This window comes from Silurus aristotelis (assembly GCF_946808225.1).
Source record: "Silurus aristotelis genome assembly, chromosome: 29".
NCBI classification, from domain to species: domain Eukaryota; kingdom Metazoa; phylum Chordata; class Actinopteri; order Siluriformes; family Siluridae; genus Silurus; species Silurus aristotelis.
In genome coordinates, this window is record NC_139602.1 from 6,519,445 (window position 1) to 6,538,051 (window position 18,607).

Below are 18,607 nucleotides of genomic sequence, written 5' to 3' on the forward strand. Positions count from 1 at the left end.
AGTCCGCCACATTCGTTTTGACCGCGGCTTGCAAACAGCCACGTGCTTTGCATTCGAGACTGCGTGCTGCACGGAGAGCGCTGATTGATTATTTTCATAACCATACCGATTAACTCGTATATCCATTTTGATGTAATTAAGCACTTTTATCTTATTTCTTTTATGTTTGTAATAAAGTACATAATTTTACATGGAGTGTCATGTTGAAACGTTTTGTTCCGTTCGAAAAACTTAACGTGGCAGCGCAAACCCCCCGTGTACACGAAGAGCTACCCTCTACCTGATGCATTGTTATAGTCAAGGAACGACAGGAAGGAGTTTTTTTTTTTTTCGTGTGCGCACTTTTATCTGTGTGTGTGTGTGTGTGTGTGTGTGTGTGTGTGTGTTATTTTCAGGCAGTTGATTATGACAATTAGTGATACACACGCTTGTGATCGCGATAAGGAAGAGCCTTCGTTTTCTCTCCCACTGCTCTTTATCTGTAATCTCTTGTCGATTGCGCCGGTCGAGTTCTGCTCCGAACGCGGGTTGTGCTGTGTGTGTGTGTGTGTGTGTGTGTGTGTCAGGGGACGTTTCTGTTTGACAGGAAACAGCTCGGCGATAACACACAGTAGCAGCTGGCCGAAAAAGTAATTTTTTTATTTTTTTATTTTTATTACAAGCATGCATTCAGGAAAACCGCGACAGCCGAGCGAGGAAATGACGCGAACGCGGCTTCAAAGCGACACCTACAGGACGGCGAGAGTCTGCGGAGGTCACGCGGGGGGGACTTTAGCACAACGCTAGCGAAACAGGAATCAAAATCGTGCAGGATTCACATCGCATTGGGAATCTCGTACAAAAAATTACTTTTTGAATTGTTATTTAGGAACTGGTCGTGAACTCGCTGGTACCGTAGAAAACCTGCTGGTCAGCGGAAGCCAATCAGCAGTTGGTTCGAGAGAATACAGCGCTTTGCGACGCTCCGCCCCTGTTTATTTTTATTTATTTATACGTTTTTGAAAAAAGCAGATCGGTTTTATCACAGGTTTTGCCTCTAATTGAGCGACATCTTGTTTATTAATACTCTGTGTACGTGAACCATTATGGTGGCTTGAATATGCGACTGTTGGCGAGTTTCTAAACATGGTCCAAACAAAAGCGTTTTTTTTGGGGTCCATGTTATATAACTGTACAGTGCACCATTTTTGACTATCGTTTTCTAGAAGTCGGACGATTAATCAAATTTGCCGATTGCTGGAACAATCGTCTATCGGCAAAAACCCATACCGATATAGTTTTTCTGGGTTTTCGCTTTGCTGGCATTACGAGAACGGCCTCTAGAGGCCAATAACCACTACGCATAATTCTATTTGTTTGTTCGTATTGATTTTTTTGAGTATATTTTTATGATCCAGTACTGTATTTTTTTAACCTCGTTTGAAAACACTTTGTGCGTGTGTTAAAGAGAGAAAGAACCTTCAGTTCTGGAAAGAACCTTCTGCACTGTTGGCACTGGTGCTGTTGGTTTCCATTAGAAACCGAGTACTGCAAGTTTCTAAAGCGGTAGATAGAAGGAGAAAATGAAGAAAGGAACACTTGTTGTACGTTGACGATAACCCGTATGTTTTTTTTTTTTTTTCTCTCTCTAGAACAAAAGATGCTGTGATCGTGCGGGTGTGTGCATGAGTGTGTGCGCTGAGGTCCACCCCGCTTCGTCCCGCCAGTCCCCGAATGGCACGGGGAAATCAGCAGATTGACACTCAAGTTCTGCAACAGCTGCTTCAGAAGTTTCCGGAAGTGCCAGAGGGCGTGGTGTCTCAGTGTGTTCTACAGGTGGGCGGGGCAGCATGGAAATGGGCGGGACAGTGGGTTTGGGTTTAAAATTAAGAATTATTTTTTTGGCGGGGAACTGTCCCTCACTGTATGTCTCTATTTTTCCGTCAGAATAAGAACGACTTGGAGGCGTGCTGCGAGTACCTGACCCAGGTGAGTCCCGGCTTCCTGTACAGCGAGGGCAGCCCGAGCGTGACGGACCTGCGCAATCACATGACCCAGCTCAACGTGGGTGTGTCGCAGAATACCCATGGTGCCGTGCATCGCGAGCCAGTCAGGATGAATGGCAGCAGGACTCTCTCGCACAGCCTGAGCGACGGACCAGTGAACGGTCCCCCAACGCCGGCCTCCGATTTCTACCAGGCAGAGTCTCAGTCCCACCCGCACGCTCACACACACTCGCCCGCCGCCTTTTGCGTAATGGAGCAGGCGCGGAAGCCGCAGCCGCCTCAGCACCTCGGCCTCTTCCAGCTTGGGGTCAAGGGGCAGAGCTCTACGCCCCTGACGGCCACCCATCGCTTTAACCCCATTACGGTGACGCTGGCCCCAAACGCCGGCCGCAACACGCCCACCTCGCTGCACATCCACGGAGGGCCCCAGGCCGGCCCCAACAGCCCTAACTCGATCTACATCCGGCCTTACGTCACCCAGATCTCGCATCAAGGCGTCCCGCACCACCAGACCTCACACGTTTACATGCCCATCAGCTCCCCCACTAACCCCCAGGCCCCCTCTGCCTTCCAGGCACCTCCTGCCGCACCCTCTCAGGCTCCTTCTGCCTCTTCCTCGTCCTCCACCTCCTCATCGGTGCCTTCGTCTCTACCGGCGCCCCCATCGCTTGCATCCTCCTTCAGCCAGTTCAACATCCAGAATATCTCGACCGGGCCTAGGAAGAACCAGATCGAGATCAAGCTCGAATCGCCGCAGAGGGTTGGTGGAGCCGCGGCTGCGGCCGCCACGGCAACGCTAATGTGCTCCGCCTCGGCTCCTCGCTCGGCTTCTGCGTCTGGCTCTTTGTCTTGCCCGTCGCCTTCCTCCTCTTCCTCCAATCCGCTCTCCATCGAGGGGGCGGGGCTAAGTCGCAGCCAGCCCACCGTCTACATCGCCGCCTCTCCTCCCGCCGCCGCCCCAGCGCCACCGTCGTCGGACGAGTGCGCCCTCATCCCTCCTTCAGGCCGCTCACAGCCCAAGTTCTACATCTCCGCGAACGCGTCCTCAGACGAGAGCGGCGTTAGGAATCCGCCCACACTCTACATTTCGGCCAACCCCACTCTCCCTGGCGTCGCGGGAGGCCGGAGCCTAGGCAGCCAAGTAAGCATGGGACCCGCCTACATCCACCACCACCCGCCCAAGTCCCGCAGCTCGGTGGGGGCAGGAGGCGTGGCCACGTCGCCACGCGTGGTGGTGACGCAGCCCAACACAAAATACACCTTCAAGATCACAGTATCACCCAACAAGCCGCCCTCTGTGTCTTCCGGCGTCGTGTCGCCCACCTTCGAGCCCAACAAATTACTCGGCACCGAGCAGCACTGCCCTGAGCCTGAGTCGATCAGCCTGCCCGAGCCGCTGTCCCCCAAACGAGACACGAGAGCCACCGAGAGCCGCCGGCCCAGCATGGGCTCTGATGATGCCGCATACACACAGGGTAAGTGTGTGTGTGTGTGTGTGTGTGTGTGTGCACGTCATGACTGGGGTGGAAATTTTTATTTTGTCTTTAAGTTTGTTTCAAATGTCCCTTTCTAGAGAGAAAGAAGCTACACAGTCCCATGCTTGTATTGTCCTTCTCAAACCTGTCTGTCTGCCTGCCTGTCTAACTGTCTGTCTGTCTGTCTATTTATCTCTGTCTGTCTGTCTATCCATCTTTTATTTTAAACACAGTAGTAAATGGATTTTTTATTGTAATTTTCCACTCAGTCCTGCCAAATGGGCTGTGTGTGTGTGTGCGTGTGTGTGTGTCGTTCCTCAATGTAAATTTCTGTCTTATTGACGTTGGGCGGGGTGTTCAAAAATTGTGTAGACTCACACACTTATTAAAATACTCTCAGAATCCCAGCTTTAAATCTTGTGTGTGTGTGTGTGTGTGTGTGTGTGTGTGTGTGTGTGTGTGTGTGTAAGAGAGCGTGTGAGAGAGAGAGAGAGAGAGAGAGAGCGAGCGAGCGCACAAGATCAGCATAGTGCATGTTTGTAGGGAGAGTAAAAAGTAACTTGGACTGAAGTGTGTGTGTGTGTGTAAAATGCGCAACATCAGGGCAGTGTTTACCTTATATGGATTTTTGCCCCCATGACGTGTGAGTCATTGACCAAGCGTGTGTGTGTGTGTGTGTGTGTGTGTGTGTGTGTGTGTGTGTGTGTATTGGTGCACCTACTTTGAGTCGATGTCTGCGCCTGTTAATTGCTTTGTGGTAGTTAATGTATAATGTGTGTGTTTTTGAGTGGAGGTGTGTCTCAGGCCTGTGCGTGTGTGTGTGTGTGTGTGTGTGTGTGTGTGTGTGTGTGTTATGATTATATACAATATCTTACAAAAGTAAGTCCACCTCTGACATTTCAGCAACCATTTTAGTATCGTCTCAAAGGACAATACTATCGAAATGAAACTCGGATATATTTTAGTGTGCAGTTTGTGTAGCAGTACAGATTTTCTGTCTCCTAAAAAAAATAACTACATACAGCCATTATTGTCCAAAAATCTGGCAACAAAAGTGAGTACACCCTCAGTGAACATGTCAAAACTGTGAATATTGTGTGTGAGCACTATTGTTGTGTAGCACTGCCTTAATCCTCCTGGGTATGAAATTCACCAGAGCTGCACAGGTTGTTGCTGGGATTTTTAGAAAACCTCTGTATGACCCTGACCACTGTACTGTAACTCAGTTTCAGGGTGATACTGATCTTCTTTCAGCCTCGGCATCTTTGTGGAGAGAAACCATTCTAATTCTCAAATCCCCAGAGACTCTTTACCATGAGGTGCATGTTGAACATGCAGTGGTCAGTGTGAGAGAATTGGACTCAAAGCACCAAACTTTAACTACTCTAATGCAAGATACACATTTTTGATTGGTTCTGTCAAACATTTGGTGGAGATTTGGGAAGGATTTGGTGGAGCTTTTGGAATATTTGGTGGAGATTTAGTATGGATTTGGTAGAGATTTGGGGAGGATTTAGTGGTGATTTTAGGGAGATTGGGAAGGATTTTGTAGCGTTTTGGTGTATATTTCGGGGAGATTTGATGGGGATTTGATGGAGGTTTTGAAAGGATTTGCTGGAGATTTTGGAAGGATTTTGGAAGGATTTGGTAGGAATTTGGTAGGGTTTTGGTGGAGATTCAGCATGGTTGTAGTGGATATTCGGCAGGGTTGTGGTGGAGATTTGGTAGGGTTTTGGTGGAGATTTGATAGTGTTTTGGTGGAGATTTGATAGTGTTTTGGTGGAGATTTTGAAAGGATTTTGGTGGAGATTTTGAAAGGATTTGGTGGAGAGTGGGTAGGGTTTTGGTGGAGATTTGGTAAAGATTTAGTGGAGATTTGGTAGGGTTTTGGTGAAGATTTTGAAAGGATTTGGTGGAGAGTGGGTAGGGTTGTGGTGGAGATTTGGTAGGGTTTTGGTGGAGATTTGTTGGAGATTTGGCAGGATTGTGGTGGAGATTTGGTAGGGTTTTGGTGGAGATTTTAGGGAGATTTGGTGGGAATTGGGTGACGATTTTGGTTGAGATCTGTGCTGTATTCAATCACAAAGGTGTTGGTAAAGTCAGGTGGGGAGGCCTGGAGTGGCATTTGATTCCATTAAGAAAAGCATTTCTTATTGTCTAATAACTCCAGCAGCCGCACGGGGAGCGCAGCCACGCTTGACAGAGAGATTGATTTCACGAGACGATGAGTGAAGACAGGAAGATGGAGAGTGCTGATTAAATGGTTGAGTGCAGAACGGCGACTCGGAGATGCGAGAAAGCGATCGAGATCTTCCGCGTCCGCCATGTTGAATGTTGCTCCATTAACCAGAACACAGCGGTACTGCTCGGGTCCGAGAGACTGAACTGGGTCTGAATTCTTTCTCATTTGGGTCTTTGTCTCTCGATTGGTCTCAATCGTCTTTATTGGGATTCAATGGCCAATCAGTTGGGTCTAAACACTATTTCTGTTGGTCTGAATTGTCTCTCAGTTGTCTCTGAATTGGGTCTGAATTTTGTCCACTATTGGGTCTCAGTTGGCTCTTCATTGGGTTCAAATTGTGTTTCTTTCTCAATTGGCTCTAAATCCTCTCTCAAATGGGTCTAAATTGTCTTCCAGTTGGTTCTGAATTGAATCTCAACTAGATCTGAAATGTCTCTCAATATGGTATATTTTGTCTCTGAATTGGGTCAGATTTTCTTCTCAATTGGGTTTGCATTGTCTCACAATAGGGTCTAAATTGTCTCTTAATTGTATGTTATCTCCAAACTGTCTCTGTTGTCTCCGAATTGTCTCAAAATTGGGTCTGAATTGTTTCTCAATTGGTCTCAATTGACCCTGTATTGGGTTTCAATGGTCAGTCAATTGTCTCTAAAATTGTCTGTCAGTTGTCTCTGAATTGGGTCTGAATTTTTTCTTAATTGTCCTCAATCAGGACTCAATTATTTTTGTTGTATCAAAATTATCTCTCAAATGTCTCCATATTGTGTATGATTTGTCTTTTAATTGTCTTCAAAACTTTTTTTAGAATTGGGTCTGAATTGGCCCTCGTTAGGGTCCATTTTGTCTCTGAATTGGGTCTGATTTGACAGGAATGTGTGTGTTTGTGAGCGTGTCCATTGCACTGTTGTTCACCAGAAATGTGTTATCTTTGTGTGTGTGTTTTAGCATTGTTGGTGCATCAGAAGGCACGCATGGAGCGTCTGTGTCACGAGCTGAAGCTGAAGAGGAAGAACCTGGAGAAACTAAAAGAGGAGGTGAACGAGATGGAGAACGACCTCACGAGGAGACGACTCCAGAGGTCCAACTCGGTGTCTCAGATCCCGTCTGTAAGTCTCACCAGATACGAACCAAGAATCCAGAACGGTGTAGAGGCATTTCTGGAGTTGGATCTGGGCACCGGTGTTAACATCTAACTGTGTGTGTGTGTGTGTGTGTGTGTGTGTGTGTGTGTGTGTGTGTGTGTGTGTGTGTGTGTGTGTGTGTGTGTGTGTGTGTGTAGCTTGATGAGATGCAGCAGCTGAGGTATAAGAACAGGTTACTGCAGATCGACATTGACTGTTTAACTAAAGAGATTGACCTCCTGCAGACGCGTGGTGAGTCTTTTACACACACACACACACACACACACACACACACACACACACACACACACACACACACACAGGAACTCGTACACAAATACACACTTAGTTATAGACCTACATTGTAATCGAAATATTTCTACACACCATTATATGGTCAGTTGTATGATCTAATCTAATTCTGAATCCATCTCTCGAATCACTTAAACAAAAAAAAAAGTTTAGAATCAAATTACAACGGGATTTTATTTGTTTTAGGTCCAAATTAAAACAGGATTGGAATCGGGGGTTAAAACGGGATTGGATTCTGGATTAGTGTGGAATTGGAACGGGGTTAAAACGGGATTAGAGTGGAAATGAAACGGGGTTAAAACGGGATTAGAATCTGGATTAGTGTGGAATTGGAACGTGGTTAAAACGGGATTAGAATCTGGATTAGTGTGGAATTGGAACGGGGGTTAAAATGGGATTAGAATCTAGATTAGTGTGGAATTGGAACGGGGGTTAAACGGGATTAGAATCTGGATTAGTGTGGAATTGGAACGGGGGTTAAAACGGGATTAGAATCTGGATTGGTGTGAAATTGGAACGGGGGTTAAACGGGATTAGAATCCGGATTAGTGTGGAATTGGAACGGGGGTTAAAACTGGATTAGAATCCGGATTGGTGTGAAATTGGAACGGGGGTTAAAACGGGATTAGAATCTGGATTGGTGCGAAATTGGAATGGGGGTTAAAACGGAATTAGAATCTGGATTGGTGTGAATTTGGAACGGGGGTTAAAACGGGATTAGAATCCGGATTGGTGTGGAATTGGAACAGAGGTTAAAACGGGATTAGAATCTGGATTAGTGTGGAATTGGAATGGGGTTAAAACGGGATTAAAATCTGGATTAGAGCAGGATTGGAATCCGAGTCAAAAAGAAATTGGAATATTGGACAGTGTGGGATTAGAATCCGGGTTGGAGGAATCAGGGTTGGAGCCGGAATTAGAATCAGGGATTGGATCGTGATCGGAATTCCCATAAACCTCGTCATCTCTTTGCTGCCTCACGCTACAGCAGCGATCTCCTGCCTTTTAACACCAGTTTCACTGAAGACGGTTTTTCCACGTGCGCCGTGGGGACATAAACACAATATATTCCCAATATATATAATACTGTAATACACATTCTCTAATTTAATGATTGTTTTATGTATAAATGTATAAGAAATGGAAGTCAACTGGCTGTTATGCAAAATTGCTAAAAAAAAAAAAAAAAAAAAAAAAAAAAAGCGCGCGCACACACACACACACACACACACACACACACAGGACCTTTTGGTCTGAACTGCTATTGTGGTGTTAACGAGCAGTCGCTTCCTGAATGACATCCTGCTGGCGCTCGTCAGTAATGGATTTATGATTCCTCTGCCACTTTTTAGCCATGCGAGAAGTGTGTGGGCGCGCGTTCATGTAAAACACACACACACACATGCAAAACCAATATCTGCCTGATTAGCATTTGGATCCACATCGAAAAGTGTGTTTGGATGTTCTCATCGCATGACTCCAGGACGTAGAGCTGCTCTGCATTTTCACTTCCTGTTCAGTCATCTCGTGCGTATGTGTGTGTGTGTGTGTGTGATTCAGTCTCCTGACTCATGTATTTATGCGTCAGCTTTCAGGTGTATGAAGGGCAGATGTGCTGCAGGTGTTCGTTTAATGAGCGACAGGAAAGCACTTGTTTACTGTGCATGTGTGTGTAAAACTAGTTGACCTTGTTTTGTCTGCGTTTTTTTTTTTTTTTAGGACCACACTTCAACCCGAGTGCGATCCATAACTTTTACGACAACATCGGCTTCCTCGGTCCTGTCCCCCCCAAACCCAAAGGTACTCCGGCTGTAGGTGAGAATGAACACACGCACACACACGCACACACACGCACGCACGCACACACACACACATATATAAATCAAGGGACGTTTCTTATGCTGGTCTAATCCGGTGTTGAACGAGCCACACTGCCCCCTGGTGGCTGTTCATCATATGTCACAGTGAAAGTGGAAAATACCTACCCCACGTCGCTGAAATTTGCATCTACATTTACACACACACGCACGCGCACACACAAATATCTTTATCTCTATTTCCAGCTTCTTGTTCCTCTTTTCTTTTTCCCTGCGTATTTTAATCTCTGCGTGTCTGTGCTGTGGTGTCGTGTCCTGTGGCGGTGTTTGGTCCCCTCTCGTCCCTCTGTCCTTGCGGTGTTCGGTGCACCGGGCTCAGGCTCGGATCACTGGGGCTTTCTGGACAGGAGAGGACGCAGAATAAACGTCAGCTCCAAGCTGAAGAGGGATCCGTCTCTCCCTCCTGTTCCTCCCTGTCTTCCTGCTCCTGTGGGTGGGTAGCTCTCGCATGGCCTGCCTGCCTGTCTGCCTGCCTGTCTGCTTGTCTGTCTGCTTGTCTGCCTGCCTGTCTGCTTGTCTGTCTGTCTGCCTGTCTGTCTGCTTGTCTGCCTGTCTGTCTGCTTGTCTGTCTTTCCTGTCTTTTTGCTTGCCTGCTTGTTTTCCTGCTACCACTCTCACTCCTTCCTCTCTCTTTTCTTCACCTCTCTCTCTCTCTCTCTCTCTCTTCTCTCTCTCTCTCTCTCTCTCTCTCTCTCTCTCTCTCACTTTATCTTTCTCTCGCTCCCTCAATGTGAGCAGTTCTCTCTCACCTGTTAAACCTCATGACACTTTCTCCCGGCTTGAGCTCAGCACTTATACCAATATTCTCATACCTCTCTTCTCTCTCTCTCTCTCTCTCTCTCTCTCTCTCTCTCTCTCTCTCTCTCTCTCTCTCTCTCTCTCTCTCCTCCCATCTTCACATCCTTTCTCCTCCCATCTCTCTCCACCTCCACCCTCCTCCTTCAATCTTTTCCCACATCCTCCCATCTCTCTACCTCCTCCTCCTATCTTTCTCTTTACCTCCTTTTACATGCAGAGATCAGTCCTGGATGAGTGCCAGAGCCAAGTACAGTATTAAACACACTGCTGAGGATTCTTCATGTAGTGTCAGACCTGGACCTGTGTGTGTGTGTGTGTGTGTGTGTGTGTCAACTTCTCTCAGGTCTCATCTCTCTCTGTCTCTCTCTCTCTCACACAGAGTCGGGCAGTAAGAATATGAAGGCGGTGTCCGAGGCTGAAGATGATGACGGGTCTCAATGGGGTTGCACCGCCTGCACTTTCCTCAACCATCCCGCCCTCAACCGCTGTGAACAGTGTGAATTTCCACGACACTTCTGAGCCCCTCACACACACACACACACACACACACACACACACACACACACACACACACAGAGCTAGGCGTTATTACACAAAACCTGCAGTAATACAGACATGAATATTGTGTCTCTCTCGGCCTCCACCCTTTCACCCTTTCACCCTTTTCTCTCTTTTACACACACTCTTTAATTCTCTCTCTCTCTCTCTCTCTCTCTCTCTCTCTCTCTCTCTCTCTCTCTCTCTCTCTCTCTCTCTCTCTCTCTCTCTCTCTCTCTCTCTCTCTCTCTCTCTCTCTCTCTCTCTCTCTCTCTCTCGGGGGTGTGTGTCATGCTGCCCACTGAAGACTGGATATTGTTTACAGGTTTTACTTTTATGCTTCTCTTGGTGTGTGTGTGTGTAAGAGTTTGTAGTTTTTCTTTGCGAAGCTCAGTCTATCTTGAAACAGTATTATAAAAGTGTGTGTGTGTATGTGCGAAAGAAACACTGACACACACACACACACACATACATACTCGCACACATACGTGCCTTCCGGATGGGAAATCACCTCCGAGAGTGTCCTTTCTTTCAGGACATTCGGAGGACGCCTTTTTCTCTCCCCCTCACCACCCTTACTTTCTGTTCACTTCCTGAGGAACGGAGGGATGGACGGGAGAGATCGACGAAAAAAACTTGGACGTAGCGGACAAACTGAAACTAATCTGCATGCTTTTAGATGTACAGTTTACAGACCCCCCCCCCCCCCCCAGCTTTTACTGTACATAGCGTTAGAGCTTTAAAATCCTGATTTTTCCGGGTTTCCCTTTTTTTTCTTTCTTTTTTTGCTCTTCTCTTTCTTTCTTCATGTGTATTTTCCTGTAATTATAGCCTTCATTTACTTTCATTTGTTTTTGTTTGCTGTTTTTCGTTTCCTCCGAGAAACAGATGCGTACGTTTTTTTTTTCCCTTTCTTTCTTTTCCATTCTAACGCGTGACGCCGCTCGCGCCGAACACGTCCTTTTCCAGCGTACGGTGCTGCAGGGGTAGCGCGAAAATCCAAAAAAAAAAAGGCCAACGAATGATGGAGACCTTAAACACGAGCCCCTTCAAACTCACCCCAACAAAATAGGACAGGACCATGGACAGGTGCCACCACATGGTCTCCTAAGGGACCTCCATCTTCTCTGCCAACTGGAATGTAGGTTTTTTTTTTTTTTTTTTTTTTTTTTTTTTTTAAGAGGACACGGACGCAACCTCGGAAAGCTCCGACGAATCTTCGAGAGCAGAGACTTGTTTTCTTTTCATGGTTTTTGAGTGTGTTCACTAAAACCATGTTTTTTTTTTCTTCTTCAGAGACAGGCGAAACGCCAAAGATATCACCACGTGCCTTCAGCCACCGGTCCGTCCCCGAGCCGAGACTTTTTGCCTTTAAACGGACACATCGTTGTACTATTTGTTTTTGTTTTTTTTCCCGATCTCATTCATAGACTTAATTTACACAAAACCCAACACGCCTTAATGTCTTTCATTAGCTTTTCCTTTTTCTTTTTCCTTTTTTACATTTTTTTGGTCTGAAAGATATACAAAAACTCCCAAGATGTGAATTCTTCTCGGTTTCACATTGTGCTGCCTCACTTCTCGACCTTATCCGAGCTTTTCCATGGTGATTTTATTATTTTTTTCTTTCTCTTTTAAGAAAAATAAAGAAATGAAAATTGTAAATCTACGCCGCCAAGAGGTCAAATCTGATTGTCGAACGTATAAAAAGTCGTCCTGGGGCGCCACTGTTGACCGTCAGTGCGCGAACGCCGTTTCCTCCAGGACGCGGCTTTTAAAAATGAAATAAGGTGTCTGAAGCACTTGTATTTAAATCCCAAAGAGCAACAATCACAGCTGGTGGTTAGGATTCTTTTTTTTTGTTTTTTGTTCTGTTTTGTTGATCAGAGCCGTGATTTTACGTTTATGAATTGAAATCATTGGGGGGGAAATGGAAGAAGAAATGATTTGGATATCTAAAGCGATTTGTAATTTTTAGCTGGGAAAACTTTCTTTGTAACAGATAAGTTATTTGTAAAAATAAACACAAAAAAAATTCTGGGTGGCCTTTTATTTATTTGTAAAATATTTTTGCACATGGTTGAAGTATGAGGTGGTATCGAGAAGTTTCTTTTACAAGAAAGTACTTTATTTGTATATGTTTAGGAATGCAGCGCCCCCCTGTGTTTATGCCACTTCTGGAATAAGTCCTGGAAGTCTTCCTTTCAGAGCACCGATGACCTTTTTTGCCTGATCTTCGTCTTCAGGAAGTGGTCGTGAATAGCACCAGGACGATGTCCGTGCTCCCTGTGACGCAATGCGTCCGGCTTTGTGCTGCCATCTGTTGGTGCGTTACAACACTAATCTCGAAATGTTTTCATCCCACCTTGTATACATCAGAGGAATTGAGAACGAGAGTGCGTTGCATGTTTCTTTCCACTAGGTGTCAACATTGCACTTCACAATTCCCTTATTCTGCACAGCATCCTTCCTTGCTTTCTTCCTTCCTTTCTACGATGAAAATAACCCTTTAAGTGTCCATCAGTTACTAACCTTAACAATGATCGAACTATAATAACCGAACATTCAGTGTCCCCAGACGAGGACGGTTCCTGTTTGGAGCCTGGTTCCTTTTCAAGGTTTCTTCCTACCACATCAGGGAGATATTCCTCAACGCTCTTGCCACTGGCTAACTAATGGGAGGGGCTCATATATATATGTTTACAGCATTGGCAGATGGCACGCAATTTACAGTCATCCTATTTACACAGTTGACCTAAGCTGTCGAGCATTAAGGGGCCTTGCTCAAGGGCCCGACAGTGACGCTGCTTTGATTTGAACCCGTGACCTTCTGATCAACATCTGATCCACTGGGCTACCATTAAAAATTTATATTTCTAATATTTATTTCTGCGATTATTTAGTCATTGAGGTCCTTTTGTTGAAAGGAAAATCGAATAGAATTAAGTTTATTGTTTGCGTATTTTTAAAATGCAAATTGTCAATAAAAACAAAAAAATAAATAAGAACAATAACTACAGCTATAATGTCCAGAATTTCCCGACTGTAGAAAAATATTGAATGAATTGGGTGCATTTCTTATACATGACCAGCAGGTGGCATTAAAGCCGCTTTAATAGCAAAAAAAAACATTCCAGATTGCGATAGATTTTATTATTTATTTATTTACTTATTTATTTACTTATTTATATATATTTTACGGGATTTCGAGAATATCAAAACTAAAATCTCAAAAGTTCAATCGAAATGCGCTAATGCGGCATGTGATTTAAAAGTGTAAGAACTCTGAGTCGGAGAGCCGTGAAGGATTTTAGCGCATCAGTTAGCAGGGCAGTGTTTGGGGGAAATTCCTTTCTGTTGAATCAGGACTCATTATAGTTCACACACACATCTATCTGTCACTCTCTCTTTCTTTCTTCTGGTCTTATTCCTTGTCTTCTTTCTCTCTTTGTCTAACTTTAGCTTCTCTCTCTCTCTCTGTCTGTCTTTTATTTGTCTTTCTCTGGCTTATTCCTTGCCTTCTTCCTCTTTTTGTCCATATTCAATCTTTGGCTTCTCTCTCGCTCTCTCTCTCTCTTGCACTCCTTTGGATTCTCTGCCTGGCTTTCAGATCTGCACCTTCTACTGATCAAAAGCTCACATCAGTAGAGCAGAAACTTGCTCAGCATTTGGGTCTGTTGAAAACCAACCTGTCAAGACTTGGTCTAAAACAAACAAATAATCCAGAGTCAAGGAATACAGATTAGAAAACAGAAAGACAGGCCAGAGATAAATTATTTTAATAGTTGGGTTGTTATCCTTTCAAAACACGTTCGGACAATAAAACCGGCAGAAAGAGTTTTTTTTTTTGCTAACTATAGCTACGTCACATTCCAGCTAGTATTCACATGCTCCTCATTTTCAAGCTGAAAAAAAATCTACAAATTCTCAGTCGCTCTCGACTTACTGTTTGAATTAGTGCGGAGGCGACAGGAGCGTCTGAACCATAGTTATGCTCCGGCTCTTCAGTCCACGTTGAACAAGTTCACAGTCCTGAACTTGGCGCCCTCGAGGCAAGCGAGGCGACTTTTACTCTCATAGAAGGTCAGCCTTAACGTTCACATTCAAGAAGCAACTATTACATCATAGTTATTACAGAAACCCTGTTGCCGAGGGCGACGCCTCGGCGAATACAATCATCTTGTCCGTTTACAGTATCGGGAAATTCTTTCTCGCACACAAATCTACAATATATTGTATTGAAAAGAAAAGAATACAATTTACACTGTTTTCTGTGCTGGTTTAGTTTCGCACTGGAGCTACCTTAAGTGACGCCTTGCTGCTACTGTCTACTCGCTTTGCTTCATCAAAGTCACAGCCAGGAACCATTTACTTTCACAGAAAGAGCTCATTTACTGACCAAAAACCTCATCAGCCAGCCAGATTCTGAATCTTGTGGCCAGAAAAGTGCACACAACTGATTCGGAATTGAAAAAAAAACCCCACATTAAGTTCAGCGTAGAAATATAGTCCGACGTTTGTCTTTAAACCCGGGGTGGGGGGTGGAAAGTACCAAACTGCACGGAAGGGTGATCCAAAATTGAATTCCTGATGTGGCCTAGCAGCAGAGTGTGTGATGATGCTGATGAAGAAGGTTAAAGGACTACGTCAAAATGCACCCCTGCTTTGTGAGATTTTCTATTTGGATTAAACACTGAAATCTTACATCGAAGAAAAAGACCCATCAATGCCCTTATCTTCATGAATTCCCAGTAGACCCTGTGGTTTAAAACCAATCTCAAGAAACCCGCTACTGACTATTATTTTATCGTTGATTTACTCACTACTTTTCAAAGAAAGGCACTGTTCTTGTATTTCCGGATCAGCCCGACCAGCTCCGCCGTATCCAACGTGTGTGGATACAACCTCATAACCTGGTCCACGATGCTCTGAGGGAAAATCGTGCTTAGCTGCGACCTCACGTCTCTCCTCCTTCCGGTCAAATTGTCCCCGTCTATGACCTCTGTTAGACCTTGACCCCAGGTCATGTCTGGTACCTTGAGCCGATTGGATGTTGACTGAGGATACGGTAGAGCCTCGTTGCAAAAAGGCACGTCATTGTTGTTTTTGTAGGCGGCATGCCTTTGATACGCTTGGTTTGGATAAAGCGTGCGAGTGTAGCCGGTGTGTCCGTGTTGGCATCCTGAGAGGATGTGGAGGTCAGGGCTGTAGCAGCGCGAGGGCACGTCAGGGCTACGCGCCCGCCTTGATTGCATGCCGGAACCACCAGACAGGAAGTAATCACTGCTATTTGCAGTCACGCACCCGCTGCTGTAGGCTAGAGAGGTCTGTAGGGCAGAGTCACTGAGGAAAAGGCGGGACATGGAGCCCTCGAGCGAGCCATACGCCTGGTCGCTTTTAAGGCTCTTGTACAAAGCAGGAAGGGATCGCTGCAGGTAGCTGGGGCTCGGAGATTCGTGTGGAGAGGAGTAAAGATCGAGACCAGAAAGGTCAAGAGTCAGCTGGTCTTGATAAGTTGGAGTGGCCGCAGTCCAGTAGTCAAAGAGTCCGTTTGGAGACGGGGGAACCTCGTCAGTCATGCTCGACGGCTGACTCTTTGCTCTCAGTTCATCGGCCACTGAGAGCTGCGGTTGGTTGGAGCGCTCTGGATGGTAGAATTTGCATTTTACGCCATAGGTGCACTTCTTGCCTGAGAGATACGAGCAGGAAAAGTCGGTTATCATTGTGATGAGGTGTGCGGGAGAGAAAACATTAGAAGTAAACTCGAATGCTCTTAGACTTACCATATGGACAGTGTGGGGGCTTGGTCTCGGAAATTAAAGGCTTCTTTCTCAGGAAGTTCTCAATCGTTGGGCCGTTTCTCCCCAATGGATCGTCAGGAGGCATGAATCTTAAAACCACAAAAAAACATTCATCAATCATAATTCTTTTTATAAACTTTGTCCTTTAAATTGTTGTAGACAGTTTTAAGTTTAAAACATCTTACATGGACTTTTTCCTTTACTTAAAACTAGGAAACCTAACTAGGAGTTCCAGCATGACAGTATCCCTGTGCACAAAGCCAGCTCCATGAAGACCAGCTTTCCATAAGGTGAAAGATCTTCTACTCTAGAGCTCCAACCCATTTGAACACCTTTTGGGATCAATTAGAATCCCACCCCTGGCCTCTTCACCTCACCCACATCGGTACCTGACTTTACTAATGTCCTTGTTTACGAAAGAGCACAAATTTCCACAAAATCTCTACAAAATCTGGTGGAACATCATCTCAGAAGAGTAGAGCTTATTATAACTGCAAATGGGTACTCTAACGTATCCACAAACTTTGGTCTAGGAATAAAAGAGAACTTAGTAGATACAGTGTTTTAAACAGTACAGGTTTATAAAGTTTGGAGGAACAGGAACAAGAACTTTTTTTATTTAATTATATATATTTTTTTGCTATGCGACTGTTTGTCTGTCAACACTATTTCCTCATGCAAGCGCGAGGAACGTCATCTTAGACCTTGTTCCCGTAACACAGTATTTTTTTTTTCCCTTTCTTGTTTTCCTCAACACTTTACATGTAACCACACGCTCGTCCTACTTACATGTCGTTGGCAAAGGTGTACATGAGCAGCCTGTCCTCGATGAACTTCTTCCATTCGGGATTCTCCTGTTGCAGGTCGCGGTAGTTGTCGTTCGACACGATAATGCCATCCGAGGTGTAGGCCAGCTTGACGATGTATCGGTCATCATAGCACACCACCCGCTTGCCGTTGACACAGCGCGACGGAGTGTACACCAGGATGTTCCTTCGCTCCAGCTCGTCCATTATGTGCTGGTCTGAAGAAAGTGTTGGTTATGCATGCATCAGTAATTACGAATTACAAACACATTCGAACATCTACGTCTGTTCTGTTTCTTTCAATATTTCGCAATGACCCTGTAAACCCCATCTCTGACAAGTCAGTCAACGCTAGCGTTGATACTGGCACAAATTAGCATGTTTGATTAGTGTTTATTCACTATAAAGACAAATGAATTGCGATGCCTGACATTTCCAGCTCAATGTTCTTTTTCCATACGCTTGGACTAGTAGACCCCAACCTGTTCCAGCAAGACAATGCCTCTGTTGACAAACCCATTCACACTTGTTTAGCTACGAGTGTTAGTAAACTTGGGTACTGATGTAGGTGAGGTGAGGAGGTCTGGGGCGCTATTCCAATTCATCGCAAATGGGTTCTACAGGGTCGGAGCTCTATAGCAGTGCGTCTACACTATCGTCCAAACTGTGGAAAGAATATTTTTATGGAGCTAGCTTTGTGCACAGGGGAATTGTCATGCTTGAGCAGGTTTGGGTCTCCTAGTGTGCCCCCTTGTGGTACCATTTTGGGGAAGAGGTCGATGGTGGTCATAAAATTTTGCAGGTCATTTTTAAAAATTGTGCACATTATTTCAGTCTAAATGTTTGTTTGCAAGTCCCAAATCACACCCTGGAGTCTTACCTGTGATGGGAGCCCCAGGTCTTGACTGTTCTTTTCTCCACAGAGGTACGAACACGGTGATGTCGCGAATCTTTCTGTCCCAAAACCACTGCACTGCCAGCTGGATCCCTCGGCACGAAAACACCACCTTATTACCGTGGCTGTAGAACAGAGAGAGAGAGAGAGAGAGAGAGAGAGAAGAACAGGTCAGGTTTGGACACCATAGTGTTGACAGACAAACAGTCGCATAGCAAAAAAATATATATAATTAAATAAAAAAAGTTCTAAATCTAAACACGGTGTGTGTCGGCTTGCTTTGTGGGGTCCAAATGTAAAGATTTAGGTGAAGGTGTATTTGGAATGTTCTTACAGAAATAAATAAAGAAACATCCCTGTGTGTGTGCGTGCATGCATTTGTGAGTGTATGTAGGTGTGTGTGTTTGTGTGTGAGGGTCTAGAAATGTCTTTGTGTCTTGTGTCTTGTGTCTTGGTGTGTGTCTCTTTCGATGAGATAGTCTCATAACGCTGTGTGTGTGGGAGTGTCAATTGTGTCCTTCTGTGTGTGTGTCTATCGTGTCTGTGTGTTTTTTGAGTGTCTGGTGAATGTCTCTCGTGTGTGTGTGTGTGTGTGTGTGCGTCTTTTGCATGTCTGTCTGTATGTTTTATAGATGTCTCTCATGCATGTTTGTGTTTTTATGTGCATGTGTGTCTGTGTCTCAGCATGTTTGTGTGTGTGTGCGTCATGGCGTGTGTGTGTGTGTGTGTGTGTGTGTGTCTGCATTTTTTTAACCAGT

The 18,607-nt window shown here is 45.1% G+C and overlaps 3 protein-coding genes across 7 annotated transcripts in view; 1 reads left to right on the top strand and 2 right to left on the bottom strand.

Moving 5' to 3' along the window:
- tab2 (TGF-beta activated kinase 1 (MAP3K7) binding protein 2) overlaps positions 1-12,385 on the top strand; it is a 29,654-nt gene extending 17,269 nt beyond the window's left edge. Inside the window, exons 2-8 of one of the 3 annotated variants that reach the window (XM_083535054.1) lie at positions 1,632-1,815; positions 1,927-3,460; positions 6,648-6,808; positions 6,982-7,075; positions 8,855-8,950; positions 9,332-9,445; positions 10,190-12,385. In XM_083535054.1, the coding sequence (XP_083391180.1) occupies positions 1,714-1,815; positions 1,927-3,460; positions 6,648-6,808; positions 6,982-7,075; positions 8,855-8,950; positions 9,332-9,445; positions 10,190-10,329 (2,241 nt within the window). In that variant the 5' untranslated portion in view covers positions 1,632-1,713 and the 3' untranslated portion in view covers positions 10,330-12,385. Of the gene's footprint in view, positions 1-1,631; positions 1,816-1,926; positions 3,461-6,647; positions 6,809-6,981; positions 7,612-7,884; positions 8,524-8,854; positions 8,951-9,331; positions 9,446-10,189 lie in introns of those variants that run through there. The other 2 variants (XM_083535055.1, XR_014532395.1) reach the window with 2 other exon arrangements.
- Positions 1-18,607, bottom strand: part of LOC310722610 (uncharacterized protein) — a 676,055-nt gene that overhangs the window by 258,342 nt on the left and 399,106 nt on the right. The gene's annotated exons all lie outside the window — the stretch shown is intronic.
- Positions 14,116-18,607, bottom strand: part of LOC310722522 (endoribonuclease ZC3H12A-like) — an 11,993-nt gene continuing 7,501 nt past the window's right edge. For both annotated transcript variants that reach the window (XM_083535075.1, XM_083535076.1), the window contains exons 3-6: positions 17,835-17,974; positions 16,938-17,172; positions 16,131-16,237; positions 14,116-16,036 (exon numbers count right to left, since the gene is read on the bottom strand). In XM_083535075.1, coding sequence (XP_083391201.1) covers positions 15,177-16,036; positions 16,131-16,237; positions 16,938-17,172; positions 17,835-17,974 — 1,342 coding nt within the window. In that variant the 3' untranslated portion in view covers positions 14,116-15,176. The remainder of the gene's footprint in view (positions 16,037-16,130; positions 16,238-16,937; positions 17,173-17,834; positions 17,975-18,607) is intronic.